This window comes from Biomphalaria glabrata, chromosome 5 (assembly GCF_947242115.1).
Source record: "Biomphalaria glabrata chromosome 5, xgBioGlab47.1, whole genome shotgun sequence".
NCBI classification, from domain to species: Eukaryota; Metazoa; Mollusca; class Gastropoda; family Planorbidae; genus Biomphalaria; species Biomphalaria glabrata.
Window position 1 is genome coordinate 11,106,786 of NC_074715.1, and position 20,561 is coordinate 11,127,346.

Sequence of the window (20,561 nt, forward strand, 5' to 3'; positions counted from 1 at the left end):
ACAGTAATAACTGTATCATTGACGTAATTTGTTTATAAATAGAATAGCGATAAAGAATTGTTCGGCAGTTATTGCCAGGACTCCAAATTGACTCGTTACATACACAGAAGACACGGACTTCATTCTAATGTTGGAATTAGATATCAAATGGGCTCCTACTCAGCGGCGTAACGAGAAGGGTGGGGGACTGCTGTGTGGGCGACAATGTTCCGACCATGTCTAATACCAAGGCTTTTAACTCATTCAAGCTCCCAGAGGCGGCCAATAAAAACAATATATAATGTACAACGGTAGAAGGAAAGTTACAGGACATTATCATATTAGTATTACACAGCAAGAAAGGAGCATAAAAAAAGAGATAAAATATATCTAAATTTCTAAGAGTCATGAACTTCTAAGTTTGTTTGTTTTTTTCTGGGGTTTTTTTTCACATTTTTATGGCTAGCCAAAATGTAAATAAGAAATGTACGCTTCTAGCATGCTCGGAATAAGTAAACACAGCTCCGAATTTTCGGCAGTGCGTGTTGCAAGGTAACTCTCCACAAACTAAAAAAATATACACTTCTTTAAACTAAAGCATTCTTCCTAGAAACTGTCTTTGACCACCACAGCCCTTTCTGTTTTCTGTCATAGCGCCTATTACATTGGGCCTACAATGAAGCCTTGCCCACTTTATACCAGTGCCGGCCTTAGGCAAAGGCATACTAGGCCGCAACCTCGGGCCTCCGATTAGTGGAGGCCTCGCACAGGATTCAAAGAAGTTATGGAGAGAAAAAATTGCGAAACATATATCCAATCTCAAACCTAGCAAAGCTCGTCTTCTAGCCTAGCTCTGAATATTTAGTATTATATATATTATAGCTTTTATATAGCGCTACTTTCATGCTTATAGCTAAGAGCGCTTTTGGTCCAATCTCATTTCTCATGGGGGGGGGGGGGTATCTAGGAGTTGGTTTTCCGTGCTGCCTTTAGGCGCTCAGTAAGCACAATTCTGCCCGAGTCCGGTGTCGAACCTCGAGCCCCCTTCTAGGTAGCCAAGCCAAGCCAAGTTCAAGCGCACTTGGCCTCTCGACCACGCTTACCACCATTATTGGTGGTTTGCTCGCGAATGTTTACCAAGTTCAGATCTACTTGTCAGACTACAAATTTTAGACCATTGCTTCTTCCATTTGGCAAAATGTTCAAATGTTATTTCTAGTCTGGTGATCATGCATTGTCCGTGAAGCACAGTCGTGCCATGGACTCTTTATGAGTGTAACTTTTTTGTTGATTTAGAAACAGATATATATTTAGATATGTTAGCCTACAAGATGGTTTATAAGTCACTGCTGTTTTTTTTAATGCTTTTTTTAAAATCTATTTTATTTGATGCCACCCTATTCACTTCCCCTATGGCCTCACTATTCACTTCCCCTATGGCCTCACTATTCACTTCACCTATGGCCTCACTATTCACTTCACCTATGGCCTCACTATTCACATCACCTATGGCCTCAATATTCACTTCCCCTATGGCCTCACTATTCACTTCACCTATGGCCTCACTATTCACTTCCCCTATGGCCTCACTATTCACTTCACCTATGGCCTCACTATTCACTTCACCTATGTCCTCACTGTTCACTTCACCTATAGCTCACTGTTCACTTCACCTATGGCCTCACTGTTCACTTCATATATGGCCTCACTGTTCACTTCATATATGGCCTCACTATTCACTTCACCTATGGCCTCACTGTTCACTTCATATATGGCCTCACTATTTACTTCACCTATGGCCTCAATATTCACTTCATATATGGCCTCACTGTTCCCTTCACCTATGGCCTCACTATTCACTTCACCTATGGCCTCACTATTCACTTCATCTATGGCCTCACTATTCACTTCACCTATGGCCTCACTATTCACTTCGCAAGCGGCCTCCAATTACCTAATGCCGGCCGTGTTTACACTGAGTAACTTTGTGGCGCGTTACTAAGCATACGGTGTGTAGATGTATTTTCTTTAAATGTAAATTTAATCAATAATATTGTAGTTACATCTAGGTCTATATCTTATACACAACACTGTTTATAGTGCGGTCTTGCCAAGTATCTTTGGTGAAAGCGCTCAAGTAGTCTTAGTTGCTTTCTGTATAGTACCCATGTCTCGGATCCATATAGGGGGGTTGAGAGAGCCACCGCTTGCGAACGCAGGTATGGACAGTTTAAGGAGACTTCTTATGGTCCGACAGTTGCGCTGAGCAGTGCAAGTATCCCGCATGAGAGACGAACGTATGCCAAAGGCAGTCTTTTTTGGTAAAATGTGGTCGACGTAACAGAGGTGCCCCACGGAAACGCTTTAATGGGCGGATTGGGTGCCAGCTTGCCTTAGAGATATGGAGGAATGCACCTGTTACCATGCGGCCTCAGAACGAGACAGCTGAATACACTTTAGAGACCATACTACGAACCGCTGCCAATGACAGACGCAGACGGTGAAAAGAAATCCTTATGCCTTAAGCGACAACTTGCGGAAAAATGTTAAATTAAATTCTTAGGATTCTGCATGGTACTAAAAAGAGCTAATGAGTTTAGATTTATATCAATGTTTATTCTTTTAAAAAAAAAGGTCTACAGTTGTTTGCATATTGTTGAATTATTTTATTTAAAATAAAGTAAGCTTTTAATGGTGCATATGCACATATGAAACTAATAATGTCTTTTTACAAAGCTTATATCAACTCAGTTTGTCTGTCTATCTGTCTCTCCTTTATTCCATATCAAACAAAATAATTAATTACCAATAATTAATTGACTAGTTGGTTAATTTTGTAATAGATTCTTGTTTTGCTAGATACCATAGCTAATTGTTTAAAGTCTCAACTTGTTGATCGTCCAAGGGCTGAGCCGAAGACTCTTCGAGCTCTAAATTTGAAAAAAAACCTGTTTGGACGCAAAACAGTTAAAAAAGAAAAACCTGTGTGAACACAGTTCTGTTTGAGAGAGACCCGAGAGAGACCCGAGACAATGCCTATGTAAAGCATTGCTGTTTCCAATGCTTTTGGCCCCGGACGCATGCTTGGCTGTACATGGCCGAAGGCTGAGGACACCGGAAGCCTCCGCCATTTTCCTTCGTTATACCAAGCTAACCGTGGGGGACTCGCCATTTATGCAACAGTCCCTTGAGGAACACCGCATGGATGTGTGACAGGTTTGTGGGGACTTTTTACAACTCCGCACCGTGCAATGGGTGGACTCTCGTCTACCCGTGGTCACCCTCACGGGACGTTTTGTTTGGCTACCCATTTAACCTAACCACTTCCTCTAATGGTCGTTTCCACACGAGCTCCACGATGAGGCAGAGTAGCTTTGCTCGTGAAAGTTTCAACTTGATTCGAGAATAGGTGTGGGAGAAATTACTTGTTCAATTATCTAATGGGACGAAACCCTACGTATTTATCTGTATCTTTGAATACTGAAGATTACTTTCCCTTGTTGGTATCAAACAGAATAATAAGTTTAATTAATTTATTAATACTTTAATCGACTAATTGGTTAATTTGTTGTTGTTTTCTTATTCATGTCTTTTCTCTTAAATAAAATAATTCAACAATATGCAAACAACTGTAGACCTTTTATTATTATGTATACACATTTATATTTATCTAAACTCTATCAATATTTTGATGGTCTCTACTCATTGTAATTCACCTGTGAAGGTTATGAAATCTCCATTTAATGTTTAAGGACACTAGTAGACTACAATTTGTTAATAATTTAATCAATTAATTGGTTAATTAATTGTTGTTTTCTTATTCATATCTTTTCTATGCCAATGAATAATTGGTCAAAGTTTCTTGATCCGACAACGATTGTGACAGAAATAACTGATACACAGTTGTTTGATATTAGCTTTGTAAAAAGGAGAAAGAACGGGGGAATGACTCTCAAATATTACATTCCTTTATAACCAAATATAAGAATATAAAACGAAGATCGCAGTACAAGTAGAGAACGAGACAAAACAAGACACCAGGAACAACGTTTGAGGTTCCAAATGGAGGGAATTTTTTTTAGGGGGTGGGAGGGGGGAGGAGGTTGTAGAGTTGTGATTTGATATCAATGGGAGTAAACTTGCTAAAGTAAAGAATACTCAAGACTCTCTTTATATCTTTACAAAGCTAATGTCACTCACTCTGTCTGTCTGACTGGTACACATTTTGAACACGCCATTACTCCCACTTACCATTCTCGGATCAAACTGAGACTGCACAATTGTTCCTAACAAAGCACGAATCAAGAGAAATACATCTTACAGTATATATTTTGAACTGCGCTCTTCCCTCTAAGCGCAAATGAGACTATTGTCAACAAGCAAGATGTGGATCCCTTTTTCCTTAGATAAACTTTTCTTGAAGTATGCTTTATATTTTGTTTGTTAATTACTTGTGTTTTCCACAGGTTGTAATGCTAACTGATCGCTAGAGTCTTATCTAGATCTACATCTTCTTATTTTGTGTCCCCTTCTAGTACAGTCGCTTCATCTGTTTCTGTCCTATTTATGTTTCTAGAATGTCGTCTTAGTCAATGAATCCCGAGCTATTAGAACCATACCATTAGCGTATATAAACTTACATCAACAGAAGATAATTCATTTTACAAGTTACATACCGAAAATACTGTTTAAAAACATGTACAATTTAAATTACAAAAAAAAAAACACTTTTTTTAAACTTATAAAGGTTAAATATTTTTTTTACAAATATTTTTTTTAAACCTATAGAAGATAAGAATAACAAATTACTTTTTTTAAAAACCTATACAAATTAAATATAAGACAAGCAATAGAAAAAGAAAGGAATACTTTTTAAAAACAAAGCTTATCTAATCGAAGTAATTAAGTAATTACAACTAACTGATTAACTAATTGATTATTTTTTTTATGGATTCATATCTTCTCATCGACAATGAACAATGGTGCAAAGTTTTTCAACTTGATCTGATCATGGGAAGTGGGAGAAATAACGTGCTCAAAATTGTTAACCACACAGACAGACAGACGAACTGACTTGATATACACCGGGAGGCTTTCTTTATAAGTAATTATTGTTCTTTGTAAATCAAATAAAGGACAGGTTAAGGTCGTTCAAGATCTCAATACAATGTCTTGCGTACCTAATGGTGAATACAAAAATCTAACAATGCTGCGTACAGATAACTCAATTTATTTCCTGAACTGTCTTCCAATCCAACATTTCTATCATGGGCCGTTGACAAAAATATTTTAAATCTTGGAATTCTATTCATTTATTCTTGGAATATTATAAAACAATCCCCCCACCCCAGGGCCCTTTTTTTTTTTCCCACCCATGCAATTAGTTGACCAATGATAAAGGCAACAAAAGGGTCACTAGGTCGTGACTGAAGCCAGAGGGGTACAGTATCAGGTGCCAGTCACGCCAACATCGATCGGTGCTCCAGAAATTGATTTTTGCGTTATCTAAGAAAGGGGGATCACTTCTTTGTATAATGGTGTCCTTTCATCGAGTCAACACGAGTGGTTGCCCCTGAATATTGCGAACTAGCTTATGCGCTATCATCGACGTTTAAAGAAACATGTCATTATTCTAGTGGAACAACGACCTACAGGTTGATCGACCACGAGCTTGGGAAATGTTACACAACAGCCACGCCGTCGTTCCGGTACACTGTCGAAGGTTAATTAATACCATTCCATAGAAGAACAAGCCGATGGAAAGAAGAGAATCGGAACATGGAGCGAAAAAGAGGGGTGTTAGAGATGAGAGAGGAGGAGAGAAGGGGGTATAATATGAAAAAGAGGGGAATGCTATACAAATTGGGATCAGCCGAGACCAGCAGTCATAATATAGGCCTGAACACAGACCTGTGACGTGGCAACATGTGGTCAGTTGTCACGTCACAGATCTGTGTTCAGGCCTTCTGTGATGACTGGTCTCGGATGAGCTGATTAAATTTGCAGGAGAGAGAGAAAAAAAATATACTTGAAAGATCAATTTAAAGAAAAAAAAAGAATCGAGAGAAAGTGTAAGAAGAGAGAAATCGTGAGAGAGAGAGAGAGACAGAGAGAGAGAGAGAGTAAAAAGAAGGAGACGAAGAAGAAGAAATCAAGGGGTACAAAGAGAAAAAGAGAGAGTAAGAAAGAGAAAAACAAAGCTTGAGAATGAGAGAAAAAAGGCAACAAGAGGGAGAAATGAAGAATGTGAGAAAGAAAGAGAAAAAAGTGAAAAAGAGATAGGAAGAAAGGAAGAGAGAGATAGTGAATTTTAGTGAATCATATTTAAATAAAGTTTTGGGGAAAAAAGAAAAAGGGAAGAGGGAAGTAGGGCAAGAATTTAAAAAAAACGGAAAGGAATTCGAAAAAAAAAAGTTGGAAAAAAAAAGAATGATTCATAGTTCATTGCATTTTGAGCTAACAGTTTGATATGCAGGCACTTCGAATAGAATAAAATGGAAATAAATAGAACAATATCTAGAATCATCGAAAGATACTAATCTGTATAGATACATTCAAAGAACGGCCTTCCAGGTCCTCACAACACAAATTCAAGCCTCTGGCATGTCTGAACTCTCGTCCTGACGTCATAGAAGGGGAAGAGCGCTATCTGCCAAAGTCTGTTACGTTAGTATTGGCATCTAATCCTTCCTGGCCGCTACACTCCAGGTGCTTTTTGCGCGCGCACACATCCAACACACACACACACACACACACTTTTGAATCACGTGGAGTAAGACAATACCACGCGATCCAGATCTTCTCGATATCGGAGTATAAGTCAATCATTGGACGATACAGGTTAGTGCCTAGTGTAATTCTCGTGTAAGTATTTGCCATTATTGCTCTAAAGTATTTAAATCGTTTCAGCGTTGTTTATTTTTTAAATTAATTCATATTTTAAATTCGTGCTTTTAATTTGTTACCACGTAATTGTTGATAAATTATTTTGAGACAAAAAAAAAACGAGCTAAGAGATTTTGTGTCTCTGTGTGCGGCCTTTAAAAGCTCCATTTTTTAAAAGTAAAAATAGGGTCTCTCTTAAAGAAACTAGAACCTCTACATTGTTTTCAGTAGCTAAAGGTAACAAGGGTGATATGTGGGCAGCACAAAGACCTGTGCTTTTTCAGATGTTTTAACTTAGGACTTCTGCTAGCGGTACGAATGTGCTTACAGGTTTAAATCATCAGGTATGACTCTCTAGTTAGCCAGGCAGTTCATTAAAAACATATGAAGCCTACTCACAATGCGTATAATGTAGGACGTAATCATCTTTCTTTTTGAAGTAACGTCTGTATTATATAAGATAATATAAGATTTATTACAAATGTTCATACATGGAGAAATATAAATAGCAAGGTTTATTTGTTGTTCTTGTTGTTTTTGTTGTAGTTATTTTTTGTTGTTGGTTTTTTTTTGTCTTAGTTCCTGTTATTGTTTTGTTGTTGTTGTTGTTATTGTTTTGTTGTTGTTGTTGTTTTTTTTATTTTGTTGTTATTGTTTTGTTGTTGTTGTTGTTTTTTATTTTGTTGTTATTGTTTTGTTGTTGTTGTTGTTTTTTATTTTGTTGTTATTGTTTGTTGTTGTTGTTATTGTTTTGTTGTTGTTGTTGTTGTTTTTTATTTTGTTGTTATTGTTTTGTTGTTGTTGTTGTTGTTTTTTGTGCCTTCGATGTACAGAACGCGAAAGTGGAAAGTATTCATAAGGGAGGTATTCTAATCCACCATATACTAAGTTTTGTGCAATTTTCAGCACTGTAGTGTCACATTTCTACGCTCTTTTGCTTTTAGCGCGAAGTAATTTATCATTGTTCAGTTGACGACATAGTTCATGGAATTTCATGTTCATGTAATATTTTGAAAGAAGATGGCGTAACAGAGGTGTCTACCGTAAGCGCAATAAAGATCAAATGATTCAAATCATGCGCCGTTTCGCCCTCACTGGCATTGAGGAAAGTAACTGGCAGCAGATGGCCCTTTGAAAGAGACAGAGAGCTCTCACGAAGGCTGCGGGACATACATTTGAGACACCCCAAAGGAAAGCCTTTATTGAAGACAGGCGCAGAAGACGGAAAGAAAACTTAAATAGACCGACAGGGGACAACAGCTTTGTCTGCATGAGATGCGGGAAAATATTTTGGTCGCAACTGGGTTTGCGTAGTCATGTGAATCCCTGCACTCATTCTTACTTTTGGTATCGAAGATATTATCATAATTATTATTATAATTATATTTCTAAAGTAATTTTTGCCTGTCTCTACAAGAGATTTGTGACGTTAGAGAAGGAAACATACAGAAATATTTGAACAGCAATACAAATAATAATAGCTTTTGTTTTTTGGTCCCAAGATTAAGGACGAGTTCCACAAGACTGCACGTGACCACGGAGACCCAGTTGTGACCTACATTTTTTGCCACAAAATACGTTGTCTGCTCATGTCCTCTGCAGGGGGCTTTTCTCTGGGTCTTAAAAATCTTTTTTTCGAGACCTTTATGAGACCGGTCCAGCTGTCTCTTTCAGAAGCCATCTTCTGTCAGCTACTTTCATCTGTGCCAGTAAGGGCAAAATGGCGCGAGATTTGATCTTTACAGTTCTTCCGGGAGGCGCTTCTGTTAAAGGAAAAGAAATACTGTTAAGAGTGACAAGAATATTGGCTTTAATGTCCTTGCTGGGGATTGACAATAACACACTTCCTTCCACGCTCCTCCCCCCCATGCTCCAAAATAAAATATAGGAGTCTCCCTCCCCCCTTCTCCTAGCCTAAGCCACGTGTGTGCCATTTTGTTTTATCTCTAAGCCCAGGGAAGCCTACGTCCTACGTCAGATAACTTCCAGGGCTTCAAGCGTACAACGTCAAGACGAGATCGTCCAGCCAATATATCTTATCTATAGTAAGAGAGTCAAACTCCCCCAAGTGAAACCGATAATCGATATATGTGATCGAACTACGATAGTAAGCATGTAATCGAACCTTGTGGTACTGCAGTAAATGGTTCCACTAATGAGTCCTTTAATAAGATCGTGTGTGCACCCAACAGTATGCAGTCGTGCCACTGGCTACTACACATGATTTGCTTAAAGGTGTGCATTCTGTATAGCACGTTCTGTTGGGTACGGAGGAAACTATAGTGGATTAACTCTTTCTCTCCTAACTGACGATACCAGCGTTGATTCCACCAGAATGTGGTAAATAATTACGGAGAAAAAGAGTTAACAACTTAAGTTAATAGCAGCAATACGTATTTGACCGATAGTTTGATACTCTGTTCACTGGATAAACCAGCGACTCTATTACCTTTTGTAGACATGTCAGTATACACAATTTAAATTATCAGTTAGATAACTAATGAGGTGCTTAATTGAGGTAAATATTGAGCTAATTATTTAAGTAATTATTGATGAAATCATTAGGGTAATATTGAGGTAACTATTGAAGCAAATACTGAGATAATCACTGAGGTATATTGCGGGATAATTATTATGGAAATTATTGTGGTATTGATTTTGATAATTATTGAGGTAGTTATAGGGGTAATTATGAAGGTATTCTTTGAGGTAATCATTGATGTAGTTTCTTCACTTTCAAATAGTTCTCCTTGGTCTGTTAGATCGTTAAAAATGTTTCTTGAAACTTTAACAAACCTTGTGCTTGTGTTGAACCAAGGACTTTGCCATCCTTTTTTTGTGCTGACATTTAAACCCTTGTAGCACTTGAAAGGAAGCGAGGAGTGTATCTCATGGTATTCTTGTCCACATACAAGGAGTAGCCAGACTCCGGCCAAGAGCCAACTCTCTCTCTCTCTTTGTCTCTGTCTCTCTGTCTCTGTTTCTCTCTCTCTCTCTCTCTCTCTCTTTCTCTCTACCTCAAAACCTTGCAAAATAAGTGTGCAAGAAGTAACACTCTCCAAGAATGTGATCTCATTTTCTCGTCCTCTCGACGGTGGCGGCATCGCGAGTCGTAATTACTTCCAAATCTTCCAAAGTACGTGCCGAGTGTGCAGAGACCGACTCTAAACTGAGCAAAGTCTGCCTGTTTATCACCCTAGAATGCAAAACATGAGTCACTACTGTCTGGTTTACTCAAACGCATTTAAAGCTAACCAGTTTTCTGCATTCCTGTTATTCCACCTTTCTTAAATAAACTTCATCTTATGATTTGATGCTATCTCTGCAATGGTTGTGTCATTACATCTTTCATGGAACCTGGAAGCTGATCTCAAAAAACGACTCTAACAGTTGTATATCGTTGAGAAAAGATTTATTAGCTCTTTGGCCACACTGGGAAAACTCTAGTTTGACCGTTATATTTTTTCAAAGTAAAAAATAACTAAATGTAAATTTGGCTGGAGACTATATCTAGGTCTAGAGCCAACATGGTGTAGTTACCCGTGTTACCGTACAAGTCGAGCAACTTTTTTACGAAATTTCTTATGAAAAGCCGGCACCGAAACCTTTTCCCATACACCCACTTTTTTCTGACTACCCACCTTTTCCAGAACTGGTCCACACAAGAGATTGGACCATAGCGCATTGAGCATCCCAAAAGAATGAAATTGCACTAATCAATGTGGCAACCTCTAATTTTTCTACAATTGTATAATGTGGCTATTTTTTAGAGTATTTCTATTATAAATTTACGACATGATTGTCTCAAAATAATTGATACAATTACGTTTAATATAAACTTTCTTTTACTTTATTTTTACCAATGCGGAAGTTTTTTTTTGAAATATATTTTACTTGTTTTTTTCTGGATCGTATCTAACCAGATCATTGCGTCAGAAAATGTAATCCTTAAAGATAAACTAACAATTTCACAATCAGATTGTTTCCCCTTGATTATAAATTATGAAGTATGAATGTTTTTGTTGTCATATATTTTATATATAGAAGAATGATAACATCTGCATAGCACCTGCACAGTTTTACTGTAAACATAGGCTAACAACATTATGGCCAGCTAGTTAACGCCCTTCAAAGTATGCAAGAGAGGCAATGCTTGTTGAACATAAAAAATAGTCTCAATCTTCCTAAGATTCCCCTCGCCCCCTCCCCCCCCCCCCATTTTAAACCCAGCAAGTTTAAAAGTTTCCTTTTAGAAACTTGCGGTCAGATGATGTAAAGGTCATCTGTTTCTGTGGGCCACTGTTAACGAGGGTGTCATGTAGCCAGCACAATGAACAACCGCCTTTACTTTTCCCCAATTAATGTCAGGTACCCATTAGAGCTGGGTGGAATAGAGGCGCCCTAAAGATCCCGAAATTAAAAAAATCCCAGTTTTCGCCAGGATTTGAAGCCGGTACCCTCCGGTTAGGAAGCCAAGCGTTTTACCATTCGGCCACCGCGCCGCCTAAATCCACTTAATCAGCTTTGAAAACAAAACGATATCTCAATAAAACAATGGGCTACTTCCTCAGACACACCGCGCGCACACACACACACACACACACCCAACAAACTTCAATTCTGTCCACTTCCCACTGCAACGCAAACTTCAGTGTCTCTCTTCGTGACACCACCACCCCCACCCCCTTTTCAATGCCGTCATCGACCCATATGATTCAACTAGCGCTTTAATCAGAGGATAAATCACCCCCCCCCTTTATCCACCCCCGCCCCTCACCACCTCCCTAAACAATACCTTATTCCCCCCCCCCTCTTCAAAATGCTACCCGACCAGGTGTAATGTGAATTACCTGGCACCCAAAGGGCCGAGAACTTTTACATACAAATGAAAAGAGCATTGACGCCGACATGACAATCTTTTGAAAGTGAATGCACATTCAATTTATTTGTTTCTTCTGTTGTCTACCCAGGTTTAAATTGGGACCAAGACACAGAAATGTTATCTCAACACACTTAGTGGCTCAGTTTGTTTAGATCTACTTCTTGGTAAGGTAAGTCCCACGTAGTTTTGTATACATACTTTATATCTACCGAAATGTAAACATATTCTATCTTCATGATCTATGTAGATTAAAAGAGAGTGGTTATTGTGTATGAGTATAAACGTATTCAATATGAGAACTTAGCTGTTCTGAGTAAATCATGGTCCAGAATAATGCAAATATTGAAAACCATAATGGTAATGGATAAAAGCACACTACTTATAAAATGCGTCCTAATGGCATCCGACAACCGGTCTAGATCCTGGCTTTCACGTGTGGCTCAGATATTGAGTCTGGCTTAACTTTTCTCACTAACATGAGAAGAGGCAAATACGGGTAACTGGGGCCTTAACCAGTAAGCTTCGGGCAAGAGGGGCTCGTTAGCCATGGCTGGCTACCCACCTAGGAGAAGGAAAATTCAAACCTCTATTGCCTTGAAGCTATACCCCATCATGGAAAAGTCTTCGGGAGTCAACCCCGAGGAAAAATCAGGAGCCGGTGACCCTTAGGCAGTTTGCAGCACTCATTGCTACACCCTGACAGAGCCAGCGTTGACGCTCTTCTGTATCGGCTTCTTTGAATACATCAGCTGTGGGGAGGAAAGGGGGGGGGGGGAGACTGATGTTTGGGCGATATCATTCCGACCACAGCTAATGCCCAGCCATTAATCTCATTTCCATGAGATGAGTCATAAAGGAGACCATAGTTACTAATGGTAGAGAACGCAAAATAATGATGACCAAAAACAAAAACAAAAAACCGTAAACGAAACGAAAAATTGACTACGACGTTGAAAATTGAAATATCCCATTATTACTTTATGGTATTATTATTAGTTCAATGCATTGGTTAACATTGATTAGATGAAACACACTTGATTGTATGCTACTAAGTTTAGTTGCTGGATTGATAAGTGGATTGATAGATTGCCTGATTGGTGAATTTACTCCTTTGTTGATTTGTTTGTGAATTGGTTGGTCGATTGATAGGCTTTTGAATTGATAGATTGTTTGCAATGGGATTAATTTGTAATTTTTTTTTGATTGATTGATTTTTATTGTTAATCGATTGATTTGTTTGTAAATGAATATATTGAATGGTTGATTGATCGGTTGTTGGTTAGTGTATAAATTGTTAGATCACTTGTTGGGCTGGGTTGGTTGATTGATTGATTGATTGGCTGATTCGTGTGTAAATTGATTGAGTATTTGATTAAATAATTTATTGATTGATTCATGTATAGACTAATTAAAATTATTGGCAAACGTTTCTCTGTTCATACAAAGACAACCAAACAGCATCGACTGCTCTCTACCATGGGCTCCAGTGCCTCCACCACTCAGGCTGCTGAACGAAGGACAATGTCAGCAGATGGGATCAGACCTGTGGATAAATTTCATAGGGTAAGTGCATCATTCATGTCTGCTGGTTAGACGGTTAGAGTGCAAGAATGCCAGACCCAGGCTTTAACTCTTTCTCTCCTAACTGACGATGTCAACGTTGATTTGACCCCCATTAAACTAAATTGATTTTTAGATTTATTAAACTTTAAATTTGTGTTGGGTAAAAAGAGCATTGTACGAAGACCCACCAAAAGTGAATAAAAAAAAAAGAACAGACTACACTGGACAGGTCACCTTGAAAGAATGTCAGATAACAGAGGAGCGAAAATTGTATACAGGCAAAAATCAAAAGGCAGGCGACCCAAAGGCAGACCCCGAATGCGATGGATTGATGATGTGGAATCAGATCTGCATCAGCTTGGGGTTTAGGGCGTGGAGACGAAAGGCCCAGGAGAGATCTGAGTGGAAGGATGTGTTGAAGCAGGCCAGAGCCCTCCATGGGCTGTAGCGCCACTGGGATGGATGGATGGATGAAAAAGAGCATGCATTCTCCTACACTTCAATATTAAATATAACATTTTCTGATAAAAAAAACAAAAAAGTTATTGAAGTTAAATCATAACAGGATAGTGAAATACAAAACGAATAATACTATAGAAACGATGAAAATAATTACGGAGAGAAAGAGTTAAAACAATGTTCCAGTTCTGATCAGGCCCTACGTGAATTTACACGAAACTTTTGAATAACTGACTGGTCTTACCTTTGGAGACATTCGTTCATTTAACGTCAAGAAGAATTACTTTAATTTTTACCAGCTGGAGAGCTGCTACCTTTTTACAAAGCATATATAAACTCACTCTGTCTGTCTGTCTAGTACAAATTTTAAACAAGTTTTTTTTCTCCCACACCCATTCTCGGATCAAGTTGAAACATTACATAATTATTTATTGTACATAACAAAATATGAATTAATTAAAAAAGCAAAATACTTAGTCAATTAATTATTGGTAATTGATTATTTAGTTTGATTTTGATAAAAAAGGAAATGAATTATACAATATTGATATAAATATATATATATATATATATATATATATATATATATATATATATATATATATATATATATATATATATATATATATATATATGTAGATAGATACATAGATAGACAGTAAATGTGGAGTTCTTTCGCGTAGACATTTTTCTTGTTTAAAAACAATAAATAATGGAATTATTAACGCTCTCATCACACAATTTTTTTCAGGCTAAAATTTGATCTACTATATTCTATATTCACATTCGATACACGTGTTTGTACATAAATTAGCCTCGTTTTAAAAAGGGTGTGTGTTATAATCTATTTAAAAAAAAATATGCATATAAAATACACCAAAGTAACGTTCATGAGATTAAATTTATAAGCAGTCTATTAATATGAGACTTGTAGGAGGCAGAAGCCTGCACACACAAAAAATAGCCTGCGCAGGGCCTCCACTTTCTAGAATTCGGCACAAATCCTAGTGACCTAGTCACTAGTCAATATAACAGCCATCGCTTTGTCGAATAGACCGCAAGGGGAGACAACTGAAAAGCACAATCTGTCTGATCTTAGTCAATACCTTTCTCGAAGCATATATCTAGCTGTGCATAGAATGCCCAGTGGGTATAAGTTAACTACTGATGGCCTACTGTATATAGGATGCCCACAGTGCCTAAAGCGCCTAATCTTCATAGAGTACATATGGTCTGTAGAGTGTCTACTGTTCCTAAAGTGCCAACTGTGCCCAAAGTGCCTACTGTCTAATATTTTGGCTAAAGTGCCCATTGTTCAGATATTGCTTACTGCCAAGAGAGCTGCTGAACTTTAAAGGCCTACTGTTTGCATAGTGCTTAATGCTTAAAGAGTGACTGCTATGTCTAGAGTGTCTATTGTGCATTTATTGCTTACTGTGCCTAGCATGCCTACTTTAACTAAAATGCCTACAAAGTGCCTACAGAATGAAAAGACCACGTATTTTTACCGTCTCGGTTATCTTATACTAGACGCACTTCCCAGTAACAGACAATGGTATCTCGCAAGAACAACAATGTAATTGTGACAGCAAGAAAAAAAAAACTTTGGTTATCGCCCTTTCTTGGAACCCGCAATGATTGACACATTGAAGGTCCGACAATAAAAGGGGGAAGTAATTTAACTCAGACCTGGCATTAACTCAACATTCCTGGTAGTGCTATTCTGAAAAGAAAGAAAAATAACATTAACATTTTAACATGTTTTTACAAGTTGTTATTTTCTTCTGTTCCCCTTATCTGTTGTACTACTATACATTTTAAAGAAGAAATTAACAATTAACGGTGGTTGAGCGGTATAGCGATTAGCTTCCGAACTGGAGATCCCGGGTTCGAATATTAGTGAAGACTTTGATTTATAATAGCGGGATCTTTAGTTGCCTTAGAGTCCACCAAGCTCTAATGGGTACCTGACATTAGTTGGGGGAAAAGTGAAGGCGGTTGGTCGTTGTGCTGGCCACATGACACTCTCGTTAACCTTGGGCCACAGAAACAGATGATCTACCCTATAGATCACAAGGTCTGAAAGGGGAACTAAATAACAAAATGCTGCCTCTGTTATGTATCTATAAATGTAGTGGCCTACAAGCCTTATATTTTGAAATACTATTGCTTCTCCCAATTGATACTTATATATACATTTCTCCATTGTCACGGCCAGCATCACATCAAAAAAATAAATTATCTTGAGTGTAATGGATCTATAACTCTGCAGCACTTTGTACTCATAATCACATCTCCAGATACTAGTATGATGTTATAAGCCAGGGGTTCTCAGACTGTGGTACGCGGATCCCCCAGGGGCTCGTAAGACGACCAGGGAATTTTCGTAGAATGATAAAACATTGTATACAATTAATATAACGTTTTCACTAAAAGACACATTTTCAGTTCCGACAATATGAATAATTAACCAGCCACTCACTATTGTTTAATATGTCAATCATGTACTAATCTATGACGACTTAAAAACCAAGATTTGAAAACATACTTCACTTGGATATTCCAGACTGGATATCAGATCCCAATCACAGATGCAGGAGTATTTTATTGAAAAATCACCAAGCAAGGAACTTAAACCAATGTTTTAAAAAAAAAAGATGCCAAAAATTCTGGTTTACAGAATCATATTCCAAATATATTTCCTGCATTAAGGTCATTATGGGGTCATTCTACGGAAGTTGTTAACAACTTTCCCGTCTTCTTATTGGGTACAACGTGGATTCATTACAGTAATGAACCTCGTCATAAAGAGAAAAAAAAAACAATATGTGCTCATTGAGCCGGGGGTAAATACACACATGATATCTTATAAACCAAAATCATTATTTTTTTTAAATTTTATTTTAAACAAAAGTTATAATCTCAATAAATACTCCTTAAACAAAATTAATATGCATTTATAAAGCGTAAGAACCTCTGGTATAAGCGACTCCTTCTTCCCTAGTGCTATTAGAGCATGGAATGGGTTGCCTGAGCTAGCCAGGAAAACCAGTGACTTGGCAGAATTTAAGTCATTGGTTAATATGCATGACTAAATGCATGACGCGTAGGACGTAATCATCTTCTTTTTTGAAGTAACGTCTGTATTATATAAGATAAGACTGGTTACATGACATCCGCATTAAACGCTCACGATGTAACCGGCGAAGATGATATCTTACAACTCTACTTAATTTGTTGTGTAGAAGGGACTGGAGTTTCCTGAAGGATTACTGACATTAGAATTGATTCAACTGCTGACTTTGTAAAACAACTTTGGTGTCAGGGTGTCATGTAAAAAAATTAAATAATACAAATAATGCTAGACAAGCACGCATACTGATAAAAAGATAAGCACACATATTGATAAATAGATAAGCAAGCATATTGATAAATAGATAAGCAAGCATATTGATAAATAGATAAGCAATCATATTGATAAAAAGATAAGCACACATATTGATAAATAGATAAGCAAGCATATTGATAAATAGATAAGCACACATATTGATAAATAGATAAGCAAGCATATTGGTAAATAGATAAGCACACATATTGATAAATAGATAAGCACGCATATTGATAAAAAGATAAGAACGTATATTGATAAATAGATAAGCAAGCATAATGGTAAATAGATATGAAAGCATATTGATAAATAGATTAGAAAGCACATTGGTAAATAGATAAGCAAGCATATTAATAAATATGTAAACACGCCTATTGATAAATTATTTCCCATTTTCTTAAGTAAGGGACTTAATGGCAATCTCTTCGATTCCAAAGATTAATGATGAGTGCAGTATCTCATGATAATTCAGCTGCGACCTGCATATTTGTTCGCATCTCATGCAGTCAAGCTGTTTTCCACCAATTGAAAAAAGGATATATAGCAAGATTGTACGGCTGCCTAAGAGATTCAACCCCAATGTTGGTTCCATACGTTAGAAATATAAAATTTCTAACATAAGAACAATTAAAGGGAAATAATATTAATTCTACAAGAACTCCATTTCTTTCACCACATATATAACACATTGTATGTGTATTAATATTATAAACAGAGAAAAAAAAGTAAAGTCCACTCATTAGGCCACGTGGTCTATATGGCAGATGATGTAAAGGTCATCTGTTTCTGGGGCCTACGGTTAACGAGGGTGTTGTGTGGCCAGCACAACGACAAACCGCCTTTACATTTCCCCAACTAATGTCAGGTACCCATTAGAGCAAGGTGGACTCAGAGGCGACTAAAGATCCCGAAATTAAAAATTCTAGTCTTAAACAGGATTCGAACCCGGGTTCGGAAGCCAAGCGCTTTACCGCTCGGCCACCGCGCCACCATTAATGTAATAAAGTGCATTTATATTAAAGCTTGAAGAGCGAAGGCTTTCTACAAAAATTCTACCTCCAATTACTTAAATCCGGCACTGATTAGGCTTCATTCGAATTTCATGTTACGGCTAGATTTAGGAAATGGGTACCTGAAGGAGGGGTTGGGGGACTGAATTGTGATTCCAGGAAGTCTGCTAGTCCAAACAGGAAAAGCCCCAGCAGCATTCTTGATCACCCGTGCAAAACGGAGACCTCTTTAATTAGTGACAAGGACAGCTTGTGACTTCAAGAGGCGTCAGGAATATCCGAAATCTAAGTTTAATTAATTCTAGAAGTAGGCAACAGTTGTTCCACGCTAGGCTTTTTTTTTTACAATACTTCTATTAAAGTTAGAGCTTCATAAAGCAACCATTTGGAACCTGGACAACTGACACGAATATCAAACGTAGGAATTCTTTTCCCAACGATGTGCATTAACTGTCAAATTTCAAGGAAAATCGTCTAGAGTCGTTTTCGAGAGCCGTGCCCAGGTTCCATTTGTTTCCATGAATGTGAGACCTGAATGCTGAATATAGTAATTTTTCTTTAAAAAAAAAGTAAAAAAAGTTGAACCAGCTAAAAAAAAAATCTCTGTCACTATTGTTTATGTAATAATGTCACCATGGACCACGCACATTGAAATTAACCCATTAACTGCTACAATTACCATGTGATTAGTAAGTAACGTAGAGTTACCCTTTAAGACCGTGCGGTAAATGTATACTTTTAATCGCTCTTTGGGCGACATCTGTCATTGTTCAATAGAAGCATGACATTCCCTAGCCCCACCAGGGTGTCGCCCACGCCACGCGTGCATGTATTTACCTTTCCTCCCTCGTGGTCATGTTTACTTTACAGTCATGTTTTGTTATTTACAAATTGACACAGAAACAAGAAAAACATTTTGAAATATTTTTTTAATAGACAATAGCTACTTTATAGAACTGATAAAGAAATTGTTTTTCCCAATGGTTTAAACCGAGAAAGAATCCTGGTTAAGCGAATATATAGATCTACTACACTTTGTAATATTTCAATGATAGGCCTTTGTTATTAGTTTTTTATTTGTTTGTTTTTTGTTGTTGTTGTTATTTAGTTGTTTGGCACATCGGCACAATTTAGGCCATGTCGCGCCCATAATCCCTTAAGGGATAGGCCTTAAAATCTAGACTTAGAGAACGATGCGCAGAATTAATTTATTATACTCTTCAATTAAAAATGCCTTACATTCGGAAATTCCCGAAGGCGATAGTCCTTTCAAAACCGATGTTGTATCAAGATCTAGTTCTAGTTCTCTAGCCAAATTTTAAAATATATTTCTTTTTTAATTTGAAAAACTATAACGGTCAAACTAGAGTTTTCTCTGTGTGGCCAACGAGCTAGCAATTCTCTGCGAAATACATCAACAGTTAAATTTCTAAGAAAATCGTTAGGGCGTTTTTGAGATCCGTGTCAAGTTCTGACTTGAATAGAGGTATTGTAAAAACGTGCTTGCGCATACAAAGATGTTAATCATGACATAAAAACTAACCAGAATGCATTGCAAATTTTGAGAAAGTAAAAACGTATTTTTTTTTTGCTAAGAATAAATGAAACAAAAATTCTTGAAAAAAATATGCTGAATATCACTTGAAAAAAAAAACACGTTAATTCTCGTTAAAACAATTACGACTGTCTGATATCTCGAAATTAAACTAAATTAACACAATGTTGAAGATTAAGCCCTTGTGATGCCCGTGATGTTTTCCGGTACTTCGAATCTTATGCCCACGGTGTATAATGAAGCTCCAGGGATGTTGCCCATGAGAGATTTGTCTGAAATTTCCCCAGGCTGAAATATGTTGGAAAGAAATGATCTAAGTGAATTGATAGTAGAAGTGTATTGTAGATCTTAGTACTAGAATGGCAATAGCCTTTAAGCTAGGAAACGCTACAACGTTTTAACACAGAAAGAGGGAGAGAGAGAGAGAGAGAGAGAAAGAGAGAGAGACCGAAAAAGAGAGAGAAAGAGAGACAGAGAATGCCTGAAAGAGAGAGAGAAAGAATGAGAGCCTGAAAGAGAAAGAGAGCCTGAAAGAGAGAGAGAAAGAGATCCCGAAAGAGAGAGAGCCTGTAAGAGAGAGAGAGAGCCTGAAAGGAGAGAGAGAAAGCCCGAAAGATAGAGAGAGCCTGAATAAGAAAGAGAGAGAGCCCGAAAGAGAGAGAGAGCCTGAAAGAGAGAGAGAGATAGCCCGAAAGAGAGAGAGAGCCTGAAAGAGATAGAGAGAGAGCCTGAATGAGAAAGAGAGAGAGCCCGAAAGAGAGAGAGAGCCTGAAAGAGAGAGAGAGATAGCCCGAAAGAGAGAGAGAGAGCCTGAAAGAGAGAGAGAGCCTGAAAGAGAGA

At 37.6% G+C, this 20,561-nt stretch overlaps 1 protein-coding gene across 7 annotated transcripts in view; it reads left to right on the forward strand.

Moving 5' to 3' along the window:
• Positions 1 to 6,707: 6,707 nt before the first annotated feature.
• LOC106062437 (uncharacterized) overlaps positions 6,708 to 20,561 on the forward strand; it is a 48,527-nt gene continuing 34,673 nt past the window's right edge. The window contains exons 1-3 of one of the 7 annotated variants that reach the window (XM_056030135.1): positions 6,708 to 6,819; positions 11,835 to 11,910; positions 13,193 to 13,309. In XM_056030135.1, the coding sequence (XP_055886110.1) occupies positions 13,223 to 13,309 (87 nt within the window). In that variant the 5' untranslated portion in view covers positions 6,708 to 6,819; positions 11,835 to 11,910; positions 13,193 to 13,222. Of the gene's footprint in view, positions 6,844 to 9,093; positions 9,205 to 11,741; positions 11,916 to 13,192; positions 13,310 to 20,561 lie in introns of those variants that run through there. The other 6 variants (XM_056030131.1, XM_056030130.1, XM_056030136.1 and 3 more) reach the window with 6 other exon arrangements.